This window comes from Staurois parvus, unplaced genomic scaffold, assembly GCF_062004578.1.
Source record: "Staurois parvus isolate SC_StPar_1 unplaced genomic scaffold, SC_StPar_1.0 ptg000147l, whole genome shotgun sequence".
In the NCBI taxonomy this organism is placed as follows: Eukaryota; Metazoa; Chordata; class Amphibia; order Anura; family Ranidae; genus Staurois; species Staurois parvus.
The window spans coordinates 25,864,933-25,878,791 of NW_028317943.1; the positions used below are offsets into that span (position 1 = coordinate 25,864,933).

At 40.1% G+C, this 13,859-nt stretch overlaps 1 protein-coding gene across 4 annotated transcripts in view; it reads right to left on the bottom strand.

Moving 5' to 3' along the window:
- Window positions 1-775: 775 nt before the first annotated feature.
- TBC1D30 (TBC1 domain family member 30) overlaps window positions 776-13,859 on the bottom strand; it is a 96,732-nt gene continuing 83,648 nt past the window's right edge. For 2 of the 4 annotated variants that reach the window (XM_089674154.1, XM_089674156.1), the window contains 5 exons: window positions 13,689-13,801; window positions 6,462-6,598; window positions 5,929-6,129; window positions 5,108-5,167; window positions 776-2,976 (listed from right to left, as the gene is read on the bottom strand). In XM_089674154.1, the coding sequence (XP_089530280.1) occupies window positions 2,216-2,976; window positions 5,108-5,167; window positions 5,929-6,129; window positions 6,462-6,598; window positions 13,689-13,801 (1,272 nt within the window). In that variant the 3' untranslated portion in view covers window positions 776-2,215. The remainder of the gene's footprint in view (window positions 2,977-5,107; window positions 5,168-5,928; window positions 6,130-6,461; window positions 6,599-13,688; window positions 13,802-13,859) is intronic. The other 2 variants (XM_089674155.1, XM_089674157.1) reach the window with 1 other exon arrangement.

Genomic DNA, 13,859 nt, shown 5'->3' on the forward strand with positions numbered 1-13,859 from the left:
CTGCAATAAGTCGCTGATCGCCGCCACTACAACGCTATAACCTTCACGTAAACTAATTAATTTACACTTATTGGGATTTTTTTTTTTAGCAAAGACATGTAGCAGAATACATTTTGGGCTAAATTTATGACGGAATTTGATTTTTTAAATTTTTTTATTGGATATGTTTAATAGCAAAAAGTAAAAAAATTGTCGGTCTTTTTTTGTTTATAGCGCAAAAAATTAAAACCGCACAGGTGATCAAATACCACTGAAAGACAGTTCTTTTTGTGGGGAAAAAAAGGACATAAATTTCACTTACGTACAACATTGCATGACTGAGCAATTGTCAGTTAAAATAACTCAGCACCCTATTGCAAAAAATGGCCTGGTCAGGAAGGGGGGTAAATCCTCTGGAGGGCAAGTGGTTAATACATACCATACTTGATAAAGCCCTGGGCTACATATGTACTGCTGAGCTCCGGAAGGGAATTTAACTTCATTGCTTTAGTATGAAACTATACATTCTATAGTGCCTGGATGTTAATGTACAAGATCAATACCATATAGTCAAATACGTACTGTACTGTACATTAGATCCTGCAATTCTGAAAATTAATTTAATGGATGTACAATGGAGCATCCAGCACACATGTAACAAAACCATCAAAAACTTTATGATCACAGTTTCACTTTTGTGCACAGAAAAAAATAACACAAATGTGCCGTTCATCATTTTACAGGTATCAAAAGAGACAAGATGAGAGTTAATGAACTACCATCATAAGATGACACATTGTACAATGCAGTTTAGGTCTTTATTATTGAAAAAGAAAGCTATGAAACACCACAACATTTTAAACTTTCACTTTGCATTGTCACCATTTTAGAGAACCCTTCCTATCTGGCACTTTATGAATAAGTGATATTTGGGAAACAACAAAACAAATAAATGAAAGGACATTTCACACAAAGTTTGAAAGTCTAGGTGTGAGTTTTCTAGGAAAACAAAGAAACAGATCAGCACAGTCAATAACCTAGGTTCTAGAAAAAAAAACCTTTTGCGTAAAATAGCTGAAGAACAAGGCAACACAAGATGCAAATCAAAGCATGCAAAACTTCAGCATTCAGGTGGAAATTGCTCCCTCTATGTTTAAATAACTACATTTTCCAGGCCTTGTCTAATATTAACGGTGGTAATTTCCATGCAACTGTACAAACCTCAAAGAAAAAAAGTTAGGTCATCTTGGGACAATTCTAATTAAACTAGTTTGCATAGCCACATGGCAAAATACAAAGTACTCAATAATAATATATACTGTATTCAGCTGCTGTGTCACACGGCAATCATTATTTTGGGACCTATTAACAACAATTAAGTAATAATTTAGGTGCTACGAGTTTAATGCAAAGGATCCCTTTATCTATGCATGCATTGAATTTTGGCACTCAGAACTGATCTTGGCAAACAGTACATTCTGTAAAATGCAAATATTTCTGATATTACATCTTTAGAGAATAAAGGTTTGCTGGATGATGATTATATGGAGAAGCACCATTTACTGTCTTGAAGACCTCAAACTGGACCTCATGTATGGGTTTTACAATTGCAGTGAGGGCCATTATGGATGTAATGAAATTTCTTTGAGTCATTTAAACCTTCTCAAATAATCACCTCTATTGGCTTGACTCTGCATTTACCTGATATGCCAATTAAAGAGATTCCTCCTAGTTCCTCAGATTCTGCAGGATAACTCTACTGGAATTCCTGAGTAAAATTAATCATTGCCAAGACATGGCTGTAGAACAACAAACCAGCATGTAACTTAGCCCTAAAGCTGGGTCTATGAATTTCTTTCCATTGCACATTAAAAGGCTTACAGTCTGACACCACAGTCCACACTTCCCTAAAACTTTCCACCAGTGAGTATAGACTAATTGGCTGAACAGAGGAATGGCTGAAGAGACTGTAAGAGGAAAAAACATTTAAATAAATAAGTCAATTAGCATCACTGATCAATGTAAAATAATTAAACAAATACCATATTGTCATACAAAATCTAGGATCATTTTCTAGACTTGTACCACACAATCATAACAGGACCACCTTTAACACCAGAGCACAAATCTGTACAACATTTTCAGAAACTCCATCCATGACACTTTTTCATGAAAGCAATGGCAGAACAAGAGAGGAAAAAAAAAAGTCTTTCAGAAATAAAGTGCTAATGTTGAGCTACCGTTTCTTGCTCCCCGTAGTGCCATTGGAAGTCTTGTTGAAACTTCTGCTCATATGTGGGAAATTTACTGTTGGGGTTCTGTTGTTTGGCCCATATAACCCTAGATTCCTAGCAGCAGCAGATTTTCTTAGTGGCTTAACGCTTGGAAAAGGGGTAAATACATGTCCCCTTGGGGATTTTGATAAAGTTCCACTTTCACTGGAGGAGTTGTGAGAATCAGGTGGTGTTTGCTCTACAGAATGGATTATCTCAGACATGTCCTTAGTTTCATCAGTGGAGCTCAGCTCTAGTGCTTCTAGTTTGCTCTGTACCACAGTCACATTTGCATTTTCATCCTGGAAAACAGGCTCTGGAGAGTGTCCATCAACCTTCATAACAGTCCTGTCTGAGCCACTTTCATCTTCTGCTACTGAGTCAGCATTCTCCACAATGTCCTCACTATCTTTGGCAGCATCAACCTGATCTTTTGGGACTTCATTTTGCTCCTCTATAAGCCCAATTGTATCCCCGTAGCCAAGCTGACTTTTTGCCCTTGCAATGTTCTTTCTATGAACTCTGATGTGGGTTCGCCATGGAGAATTCAGCTTGGCTTTCGCTTCTTCATTGGGTAAGATCATAGACTTGGAGGATGGTAACTGCACAACAGTGTTTTTAGAAGACCTGTTTGCTTGCTTCAACTTCTTGCCAAGTAGCAGATGGTTTATAACAGGAGACTGATTAACCTGAGATGGCAGAATACTGCTCACAGGACCTTTATCTAAAATTAAGGAAAATTAAAAGAATGTAAGAATTTTAACCACAGGAACAGTTTCATCCCTCAGTGCTAGACATCATAGTTAACCTGGATACCATCCTTTTGCAGAAAATTGAATAGTGAATCAGTAAAGCATGCCTTACATTAGCAGAATTCCATTTAAAAATTTCATATTTGAAACGTTTATTCAATTTTCCTATTAGTGCATTCAAATCAACATTAGTTTTTGACCACAATGATGAGAAAATATGAAGGGGCAAGATGTAAATTTTTTCTCAAATGAATACATTTCTAGCAATGAATGTGTTTTTTGTTAGGGACAGTCCATTAAAACCAAAAGCAAATTTTGCAGTACTTTCAAATTATATTTGTTAACTATTCAAATGCACTGATCAGACTTTTTTTTGTTAATGTTCATTCAGAAATCTACTAGTGTGTGCCCAGCTTCCAAGGCAGTGTCCTGGACTGAAATGCCTTTTCTTCAACTCTCCCTCTAGTGGACAAATACCAAACTGCTGGGGTCACTCACCCCACCAGCAAATTCATTGTCATTGGAGCATTTTCAGCATGACTTTGCTATGGCTTCAGAAACCACTTGTTTTCAGTGGGTTCATAAATCAAGCGGTATGTCATGTTTAAAAAAGCTGAGCACCTGCAAATGCTTTAGCACTCTCAGAATTTATTTTTCACTGCCCCAAAGTAGCAATTAGCTGGGGCCCAAATAATGCAACTCTCCCAATTCAGCATCAGCCCAACAGTGCAGGGTTTTTCATATATAAAATTCGTTTTCTGGGGGTTTTTGCAGCTGGAAATACTTCTCTAACTTCTCCCATTCATAACGGATTATCATTATCAGATACAAACAATACACTCTTATTTCATTATTTATTGTCACAAGATACTTAATAATTAAACATGTAACATATGCAACACCCCTCACCGCCATGAATAGATTGTACATCATTTTAAAATAGAGTATAAGTACTTCACCGTGTTGAAGAAAAGGAAAGAATTGACAAATAAAGGATATCCAACATTTAAAGTTTTTGATTAGATTTAATTAAAAAACCATCACCAATCAGCATCACCAATCAGTGAAACATTGCGGACGTTGCATTAATACTTACTGTAACTGGACACTGTATTTAACATAAATGAAAGTAGAGTTGTGAAATAGGTATGGGGGCTGCCACTACTGGACTGCTTAAAATGAACCTTGCCTAGCCAGGTCTGTCTTCAGTACTTTTAAGTCACAGACTCAGCAAAAGATTCAGCATGACAACTAGGGAATTAGTTTCTTAAATGGAGGGGTCAGCAATGCCAGCCTTAATTAGTCTCTTATGCTGTATTTTAAGCAACATTACAATGTCCATGTAACAAGTTTTAAGAAAAATATAAACAGTGAGATAGTAATTCAGTGTCTTAAAGGGATGATTTACAATAAAACATGCACAGTAATTCTTAATGTAGCAGAGGTACAAGTAAACAGGTGTGTAACATTATCTGGCAAGCAGGCTTTTCTTGCTAAAATGTGCAGGTAGGTACTGTATCTCTGGAGGTATAAACCAGGAAAGCAGCCAGACATTCCCGGAACTAGTTTTATCTCAGGGAAATTATCAATAATGTTCAAAAATATTTAAAACCGGGAAAATTACTATTCACCCCACCCAAATGAAAGAATTATTAGCTGCTTTCTTCACATGATAGCTGCTGTCTGGCTGAGGCGAAACTGACCAATTCAGCCAATGTCCTATGTGTATGGATCCATCAACTTGCAGCAAGTCTGATTCCAGCACATGTATTTATGGAATACAGCTAATGTGGCTATATTCTAAGACTGCAATTATTCCTCCCTCTCTTTTGATCTAAATACAAGTACCTACTTCATGAGACCATCTGAATATTGGTCAACTAAGCGTTACCAAGAAGTGGGAAACAGTCAGACTGATCTGATCATTCAGTTGCTCTGTAGAGAATTATATAAATTGTACACATACATACACATTCATGTATGGGGTAAACTGAGTTTTCTATTCTAGTTAACAACTATCAAGATGCTTCATTAAAAGGATGACCGTGCATGTTAGGAATAAAACAAACAAAACCTCCATAAAACAGGAACTTTTTAAAATACCATTATTCAGCTGATCCCTGGGATCAAACAAAATCCCAGGATCCCTTTCTTCTTCGAGTCCTAAGTTTACAGGAAAAAAAAACAAAATACAATGTGTATTAATGGATATAAAACAAATATATTAGTGCCCTTTGCCACAACTTGTTTTTTAAAGGCATCAGCTTAGTAGGTATGGATAAATGCAAAGATACAGTATACCATATGTATACATATTAAAAGGAATCTGCCAGGATAGGAATATTAGAGCTGCCATTGATGAGTCTTGGAGGTGCAAGATTCGGTGCAGTCATACTTATTCTTGTTGCCCCAGTTATTGAGTGACTGACTTGGAACTCACATGTGTGTATCAGGTGTCAGAAAACCAGATATGCATAATCTTTGCATATCCTTGAAGCTAGGATCTGGGTGACAGCCCTGGATCTTGTACCTTAAAAAACAAAAAAGAAGTCAGCAATGGCTGCTCCAATATGGATATCCTGGCTGGTTCCTTCTAAATGGCTCTTGTGCGTCCATCAAAACTATAATAGTGGTAATAACTAGAAGTGAAAGTATTAGTGATTCTGGGGCAGCATTTATGACTTTTTTGCACAATATCTTTGCTATAATTTTATCTTTATGAAAAGACTGCTTACAATTACAAGCAAATATTGAAATCTACATGATATTGAAGACAAATGTAGATTCCAACTTGCAGTGAGTTTCATTAGGAAAAGAAACTGATAATCACCTGGGTCACTATTACAACTATTAAATTGTTTTCCTGAGATGAATACAAAACGCTCCACTATGAGGAATGTTCACAGACAAACTAAATATATTACCTGCTCTGATGTAGACCTGGTGAATTTGCTGCAGCTGCCTCTTCTTGATCCTGGAGTACTGCTGTTTTAGGGCATTGATGTCAGTGGTCATACGCTCCATCATCATACTATTAAACACAGCATGATATTCTCCACGATATGAGTCAATTGCACCTGGGCTGAGCTCTGCAATGTTGCCAAGTTTCTGCTCTTCTTTATGCTCTGGAAAAAACAGACTATGTTAAAGTGTGGATATTATAACATGAAACTTTAATGAGACCCTAAGTGCAGAGATTAGCAAAATGCTGTGGGTTATAACCTAAACCTGTAAATAAGTGTTTATCTTTATAGGCACTTTTAGTCGCTACTAAAAAGTGAAGAAATTGAGTGCATCTTACTAGAAACAAGGGAAAGGAGTGAATTTTTCTAGAAGTGAAGGAATGGAATGCATCTCACTAGAGCAAATATACTGTAGCTTTTAACTGTCACATTGGTGGTAGGGAACAATATTTATGTATACACGCTTCTATTTTAAAACTGGAATTTTAGCTTACCTTTAATTTGTTTCTGGTACCTCTGCAGTTCTGGGGCTAAAAGTCCACTAAATGGGCCCAGACATCCAACAGAATTAGCATTTATGTCTTCATCTTCATCAATTTCTTCATCGCTGTCTCCCATTTTGCTTGGTCGCCTAAAATATTAAGGCGTAATACATGCTAGATCTGATTTATTCTGTATTTTCTTCACTCACTTCTTACTAGAAATGTTTAAATGACTGAAGCCTTTATTTGATAATAACTTTTTAAACAACCTGAACTCCAAAATACTGGGTCAAGTCTAGCATTTATCTAGCCCCTCATGTTCACTTTTAGTTTAAGCTTTACAGGTGCTTAGAATGTCTCTTCACATAGATATGCCTCAGTATTGGTCTCTGAGGCTCCCAATTACAGTAATGGGCTAATATTGCAGCTTGGGTGGTCTTTTCAAATTTGATAGTGCTTCAACTAAAAAGATTTGCTACAGACGCATTTTAGAAAGATAAATAGACAGCCAGACAGTGTAATTATTCTGCCATCGAATGTAGGTTATATACACAAATTATTCTATTCTTGAAATAGTATTGAATACTAATTTTTTAAATAGTACATTGCTAACACTCACTATGTGTGTAAACCCCAATATTTTGGGAAGGGAAGTTCATGCCAAGTATCTCACATGCACTGTTCAGAAGGAACAGCACATGGGCTAAGGAAGGGTGGCAAGAGGCATGGAAGTGGCTTGCCGCCCAGATGTCTTATGCCAGGGCTTAAAATTTCAAGTCCCGAGCTACTAGCCAGGCCTTAAGAGTTACTCGCCACCAACAAACACACACAAACAGACACACACACACACATATGTACATACACACTCACAGAAACATGTACACACACGCACAGAGACACATGTGTACACATACACAGACATGTATACACACACAGGCACGTACAGACACGCATACACACAGACACATGTACATACACAGAAATACACATGCACAGACACATGTACATACATGCACAGACACATGTACACACAGACACATGTACAGTGAGGCAAAAAAGTATTTAGTCAGCCACCAATTGTGCAAGTTCTCCCACTTAAAAAGAAGAGAGAGGCCTGTAATTGGCATCATAGGTAGACCTCAACTATGAGAGACAAAATGAGAAAAAAAATCCAGACAATCACATTGGCTGGTTTGGAAAGAATTTATTTGCAAATTATGGTGGAAAATAAGTATTTGGTCACCTACAAACAAGTAAGATTTCTGGCTCTCACAGACTTGTACCTTCTTCTTTAAGAGGCTCCCCTGTCCTGCATTCATTACCTGTATCAATAGCACCTGTTTGAACTTGTTATCAGTATAAAAGACACCTGTCCACAACCTCAAACAGTCACACTCCAAACTCCACTATGGTGAAGACCAAAGAGCTGTCGAAGGACACTAGAAACAAAATTGTAGACCTGCACCAGGCTGGGAAGACTGAATCTGCAATAGGCAAGCAGCTTGGTGTGAACAAATCAACTGTGGGAGCAATAATTAGAAAATGGAAGACATACAAGACCACTGATAATCTCCCTCGATCTGGGGCTCCACGCAAGATCTCACCCCGTGGGGTCAAAATGATCACAAGAACGGTGAGCAAAAATCCCAGGACCACACAGGGGGACCTAGTGAATGACCTGCAGAGAGCTGGGACCAACGTAACAAAGGCTACCATCAGTAACGCACTATGCCGCCAGGGACTCAGATCCTGCAGTGCCCGACGTGTCCCCCTGCTTAAGCCAGTACATGTCCGGGCCCGTCTGAAGTTTGCTAGAGAGCATTTGGATTGGGAGAATGTCATATGGTCAGATGAAACCAAAATAGAACTGTTTGGTAGAAACACAACTCATCGTGTTTGGAGGAGAGAGAATGCTGAGTTGCATCCAAAGAACACCATACCTACTGTGAAGCATGGGGGTGGCAACATCATGCTTTGGGGCTATTTCTCCACAAAGGGACCAGGACGACTGATCCATGTACAGGACAGAATGAATGGGGCCATGTATCGTGAGATTTTGAGTGCAAACCTGTCAAGGTCCTACCTTTTTCCTGTGGTTGTTACTTCATGTGCTGGTGTCCATCATGGATTCTGCTGTGCATGATGGGAGCCCTTTTATGCCTTCAGGTTTCTGTGGTCCATCCTCCAGAGGGGTGTGGCTGATGACATATAAGCCTGTGGCCCGCACATGCTCTTTGCACTTGTGTCTTGTGTCTTTGTGTTGCTGTTACTCTGTTCTGACTCTCGTGACTCTCCTGGTATCTGATTCGGCTTGTCTTGACTATTCTTTGTATCCTCCTTTGATCTGACCCTCTGTTGCTGAACCCGGCTCGTGACCTGTGATTCTCGTCTGCTGTCCTGTACTGTTCTGTCCTGTTGTTGTTGACCCCGGCTTGTCTGACTACTCTTTTGTCTCTTCCACCAGCTACACGCCATTGGCGGCGGCCATTACCGCAGCTGAGGTGTCTCGGGGGCCGCGACCTGGTTCCTGGCTGCGTCAAGTCCATCCCCACCATCAGGGGCCCTGGTGAAGGGCAGCCTGGGACTTAGACTCCGCGCCCTGAGGGACTTTGGTCTGTGGGTGGTGGTTGTCATCAGCCAGTGCGTTACATTGTTAGGCCTGCCTGTCCGTTCCTCAGCTCCTGCCCTGACAAAACCTCCTTCCATCAGCAAGGGCGTTGAAGATGAAACGTGGCTGGGTCTTCCAACATTACAATGATCCCAAACATACCGCCCAGGCAACGAAGGAGTGGCTTCGTAAGAAGCATTTCAAGGTCCTGGAGTGGCCTAGCCAGTCTCCAGATCTCAACCCCATAGAAAACCTTTGGAGGGTGTTGAAAGTCCATGTTGCCCAGCGACAGCCCCAAAACATCACTGCTCTAGAGGAGATCTGCATGGAGGAATGGGCCAACATATCAGCAACAGTGTGTGCCAACCTTGTGAAGACTTACAGGAAACATTTGACCTCTGTCATTGCCAATAAAGGGTATGTAACAAAGTATTGAGATGAATTTTTCATATTGACCAAATACTTATTTTCCACCATAATTTGCAAATAAAAATTCTTTCTAAATCAGCCAATGTGATTGTCTGGATTTTTTTCTCATTTTGTCTCTTAGTCGAGGTCTACCTATGATGCCAATTACAGGCCTCTCTCATCTTTTTAAGTGGGAGAACTTTCACAATTGGTGGCTGACTAAATACTTTTTTGCCCCACTGTACGTACATACACAAACACACACACACGTGTACATGCACACACACACGTACATACGTGCAGACACATGTACAGATACACACAGTCACATGTACATGCATACACAGACACAAACAAAACACACACACCTTGACACACACACGCACACTGTTAAGTGCTCTCTCCTCTCCCCTGAAGCCACCACTAGCTGACATAGAGGATCATGTGACCAGAGTGAGCTGAAATTAGGTAGGTGCGCACACACCCCTATAAAAAGTTGCAGTACTTTGTTGTTCACTCTCAGAGCCGGGTACTGCACTCTAGGGGGAGGCAGAGAGCACAGCACACACTCCTTCCTTTGCTTTCACTGCTATTGAGCAGTCTGACGGCTCCCAGTGCCAATGACAGATCCAGTCTGAGCTCTGAGCCTGCTCAGCAAGACGGCCCTGGGGGACACACTCGCCCCCACCATAATTTCCACCTGCCATTGGTGAGCAGAAATTTCAAGGCCTGTCTTGTGCTATGGACACAAGTTGAAAACATGCACACAAGGGTGGCTCAATAGAGCCCTACAAGAGAAAGGAACTACCTTCCATCCATATATCACAACCAGTGCTAAGAAGACCAACTGATGCAGACACAAAGGAACACTTTGCAAGGTCAAGTTATTGCAAAAGAATTTGAAAAAAAGAGAAATAAAATCACATTAAAGAATATGTAAACCCAACATTTCATATTCCTGATATGTGCCTACTGCACCATGTACTTATAAATAAAGACGATTGGACATTCCTTTCAGCAAACTGTGGGAACGCTTCCTATGATGTGGTATGATGCGCTGGAATGGAAGTTCAATACTTTGTTTTAAGTAATAAAGTATTTTCATACAGTTTTACACGATGGGTCGGCATTGTGTTTTTATTTTTGAGAGATACTGAGCAACTCTGTTGGATATAAAGACTGCGGCACAGATGGTCCTTTTGGCAAGATGGTGGCCAGAACAACCCTAAAGGCACATGTAGACCATTTGCTTTATACAGTTGCAAGAAAAAGTATGTGAACCCCTTGGGATTACGTGGAGTTTTGCATGAATTGGGCATAAAATGTGCTCTGAACGGCATCTAAGTCACAACAATAGAAGAACACAGTCTGCTGAACATAATACTACACAAATATTAGATGTTGCCATGGTTTAATTGCACATAACATGTAAACATTCACAGTGCAGGGAGGAAAAAGTATGTGAAGCCCTAGCTTAATGACTTCTCCCAGAGATAATTGGAGCCAGGAGTGAGCCAACTTTGACTCCAATCAGTGTGATGATATTGGATGTGTTGCTGACAGCTGTCCTGCCCTTAAAAAACACACACCTGTTTTGGGTTTACTGGTTTCAAGAAGCACTGTCTGATGTGAACCATGCCTCGCAGAAAAGAGCTATCAGAAGACCTACGATCAAGAATTGTTGAATTGCATGAAGCTGGAAAGGGTTACAAAAGTATCTCCAAAAGCCTTGATGTTCATGTGTCCACGGTAAGACAGACTGTCTACAAATGGAGAAAGTTTAGCACTGTTGCTACTCTCCCTAGGCATGGTCGTCCTGTAAAAATGACTGCAAGAGCACAGCGCAGAATGCTGCATGAGGTAAAGAAGAATCCCAGAGTGTCAGCTAAAGACCTACAGAAATCTCTGGCACATACTAACATTTTTGTTGACACATCTACAATAAGGAAAACATTAAACAAGAATGGAGTACATGGGAGGACACCACGGAGGAAGCCTTTGCTGTCCAAAAAGAATATTGCAGTACGTTTGAAGTATGCAAAAGAGCACCTGGATGTTCCACAGCACTACTGGCAAAATATACTGTGGACAGATGAAACCAAGATTGAGTTGTTTGGGAAGAACACACAACACTATGTGTGGAGAAAAAAAGGCACAGCACACCAACATCAAAACCTCATCCCCACTGTAAAACATGGCGAAGGGAGCATCATGGTTTGGGGCTGCTTTGCTGCCTCAGGGCCTGGATGGATTGTTGTCATTGATGGGAAAATGAATTCCAGAGTTTATCAAGACATTTTGCAGGAAAACGTACGACCATCTGTCCGCCAACTGAAGCTCTGCAGAGGATGGGTGAGGCAACAGGACAATGACCCAAAGCATACAAGTAATTCAACAAAACAATGGCTGCAACAGCACAGAATACGCCTTCTGGAGTGGCCCAGTCAGAGTCCTGACCTCAACCCGATTGAAATGCTGTGGCATGACCTTAAGAGAGCGATTCACACCAGACATCCCAAGAATATTGCTACACTGAAACAGTTTTGTGAAGAGGAGTGGTCCAAAATTACTCCAGATCGTTGTGCAGGTCTGATCTGCAACTACAGGAAACGTTTGGTTGAGGTTATTGCTGCCAAAGGAGGGTCAACCAGTTATTAAGTCCAAAGGTTCACATACTTTTTCCTCCCTGCACTGTGAATGTTTACATGTTATGTGCAATTAAACCATGGCAACATCTAATGTTTGTGTAGTATTATGTTCAGCAGACTGTGTTCTTCTATTGTTGTGACTTAGATGACGTTCAGAGCACATTTTATGCCCAATTCATGCAAAACTCCACGTAATCCCAAGGGGTTCACATACTTTTTCTTGCAACTGTATCATAGGTTTATGTCATCTGGTAAGCTGTTGACCTTTTGCAAGGATTTGGTGTCACTGGGTGTTTTTAAGAAGAGCTACACAGCACTGCACTTCTTTTGGAGGATGTTTAATATTTATTAAATAATTATCTTTTCCGGACTCACTTTATTACTTTTATTTTTTTGAATAATACACTGTCATTATATTATGGTGTATTGTGCATGAGAGCATAGGCATGGTCAGTTCTCTAGCTTTGCTGGGAACTCAATGTGCTCTCCTCCAATGATCAGACTTCTGCCTCACCCTGCACAGCCATTCACTGGAAAGGCCAGTGTGTTGTTGTTTCTCCTCCCCAGATCTCTATGCAGCTCAGAACAGAGGGTATGTGGTCACTTGTAAAAACAGGGGGAAAAGGTATTTGTAATGTTTTTATATCTGTACACAAATGTTTTACCTTTGATTTCTATTTTAAACTGTATAGGTTGTTTTATAAGATGAGGGTTTACATATACTTTAATATCACTTTAAGCAGTAACTGTTTTTCCCAAGTTTTGCCCTTTTTAAAACATGTGAAGGGTTCCAGTCAAGGTATATATTTTTTTTAGAACTATTTTGCATGACTAGTGGTTGCCTGGTAAGTTGTCTTCCACATTTTGCACCCATATAGTAACAGTATTTTCACTTTCTTGTACAAATTTACAGGTCACTATACCAGAGATCAGCATATTATGCTAAGGATAGCAAAGGGATTTGGTCTTCCAAGATTCTGTAAATCATGATTCCTCCACTGCTGTCTATCCAGGAAATCTATTGACCCTTTTAAAAACATTGTTTTGAAGATACAGGTTTTCTTGACCACTAAAGCTTGATGCTTATATCACTTAATGAGTGTAACATCAAAGATAGGTCATCCACATAGCCCAAGTCCTGCATTTTTCCTGTTAGAGCAGTGGTCTCCAAACTCTGGCCCAGGGGCTGGATGTGGCCCTTGGCTTGCCTTTATCTGGCCCTTGGGGCACTATTCCACCAACTAACAATGTTGATGGGGCACTATTCTTCCCATTGATACCAACAATGGGGCACTATTCCTTCCATTCAATCCAATTTAATGATCGGGCACTATTGCTTCCTTTCAAACCAATAATAGAGCATTATTTATGACCACTGATGCTGGAGCATCTTCTACTCCAACTGGTCAAAGTCTGGCCCTGCTAAAATCTGTAGGATTGCAGACTGGCCTTTTGTTTAGAAAGTTTGGAGACCCCGTGTTAGATGATACTAACACGTACACATCCCATATGTAACCTTTCTAAAACTGGCAGTGTCATTATTGGTGTGAAGCACAAAATGTCATAACTACATACCCAGAGAATGAAGCAGACTTAACAGGTGCTGGGAAAGGTGTGATGTTATAGGTGTACTTCTCCCTCAGCTCTGCAAGTTGTGGAAAAGGGAAAGGAGCCATGGAGTAAACAGTCTAGAGAAAGCAAAAGCAAATGAAAATATTACTTGGGAAACATCTGCATTCATTGTCG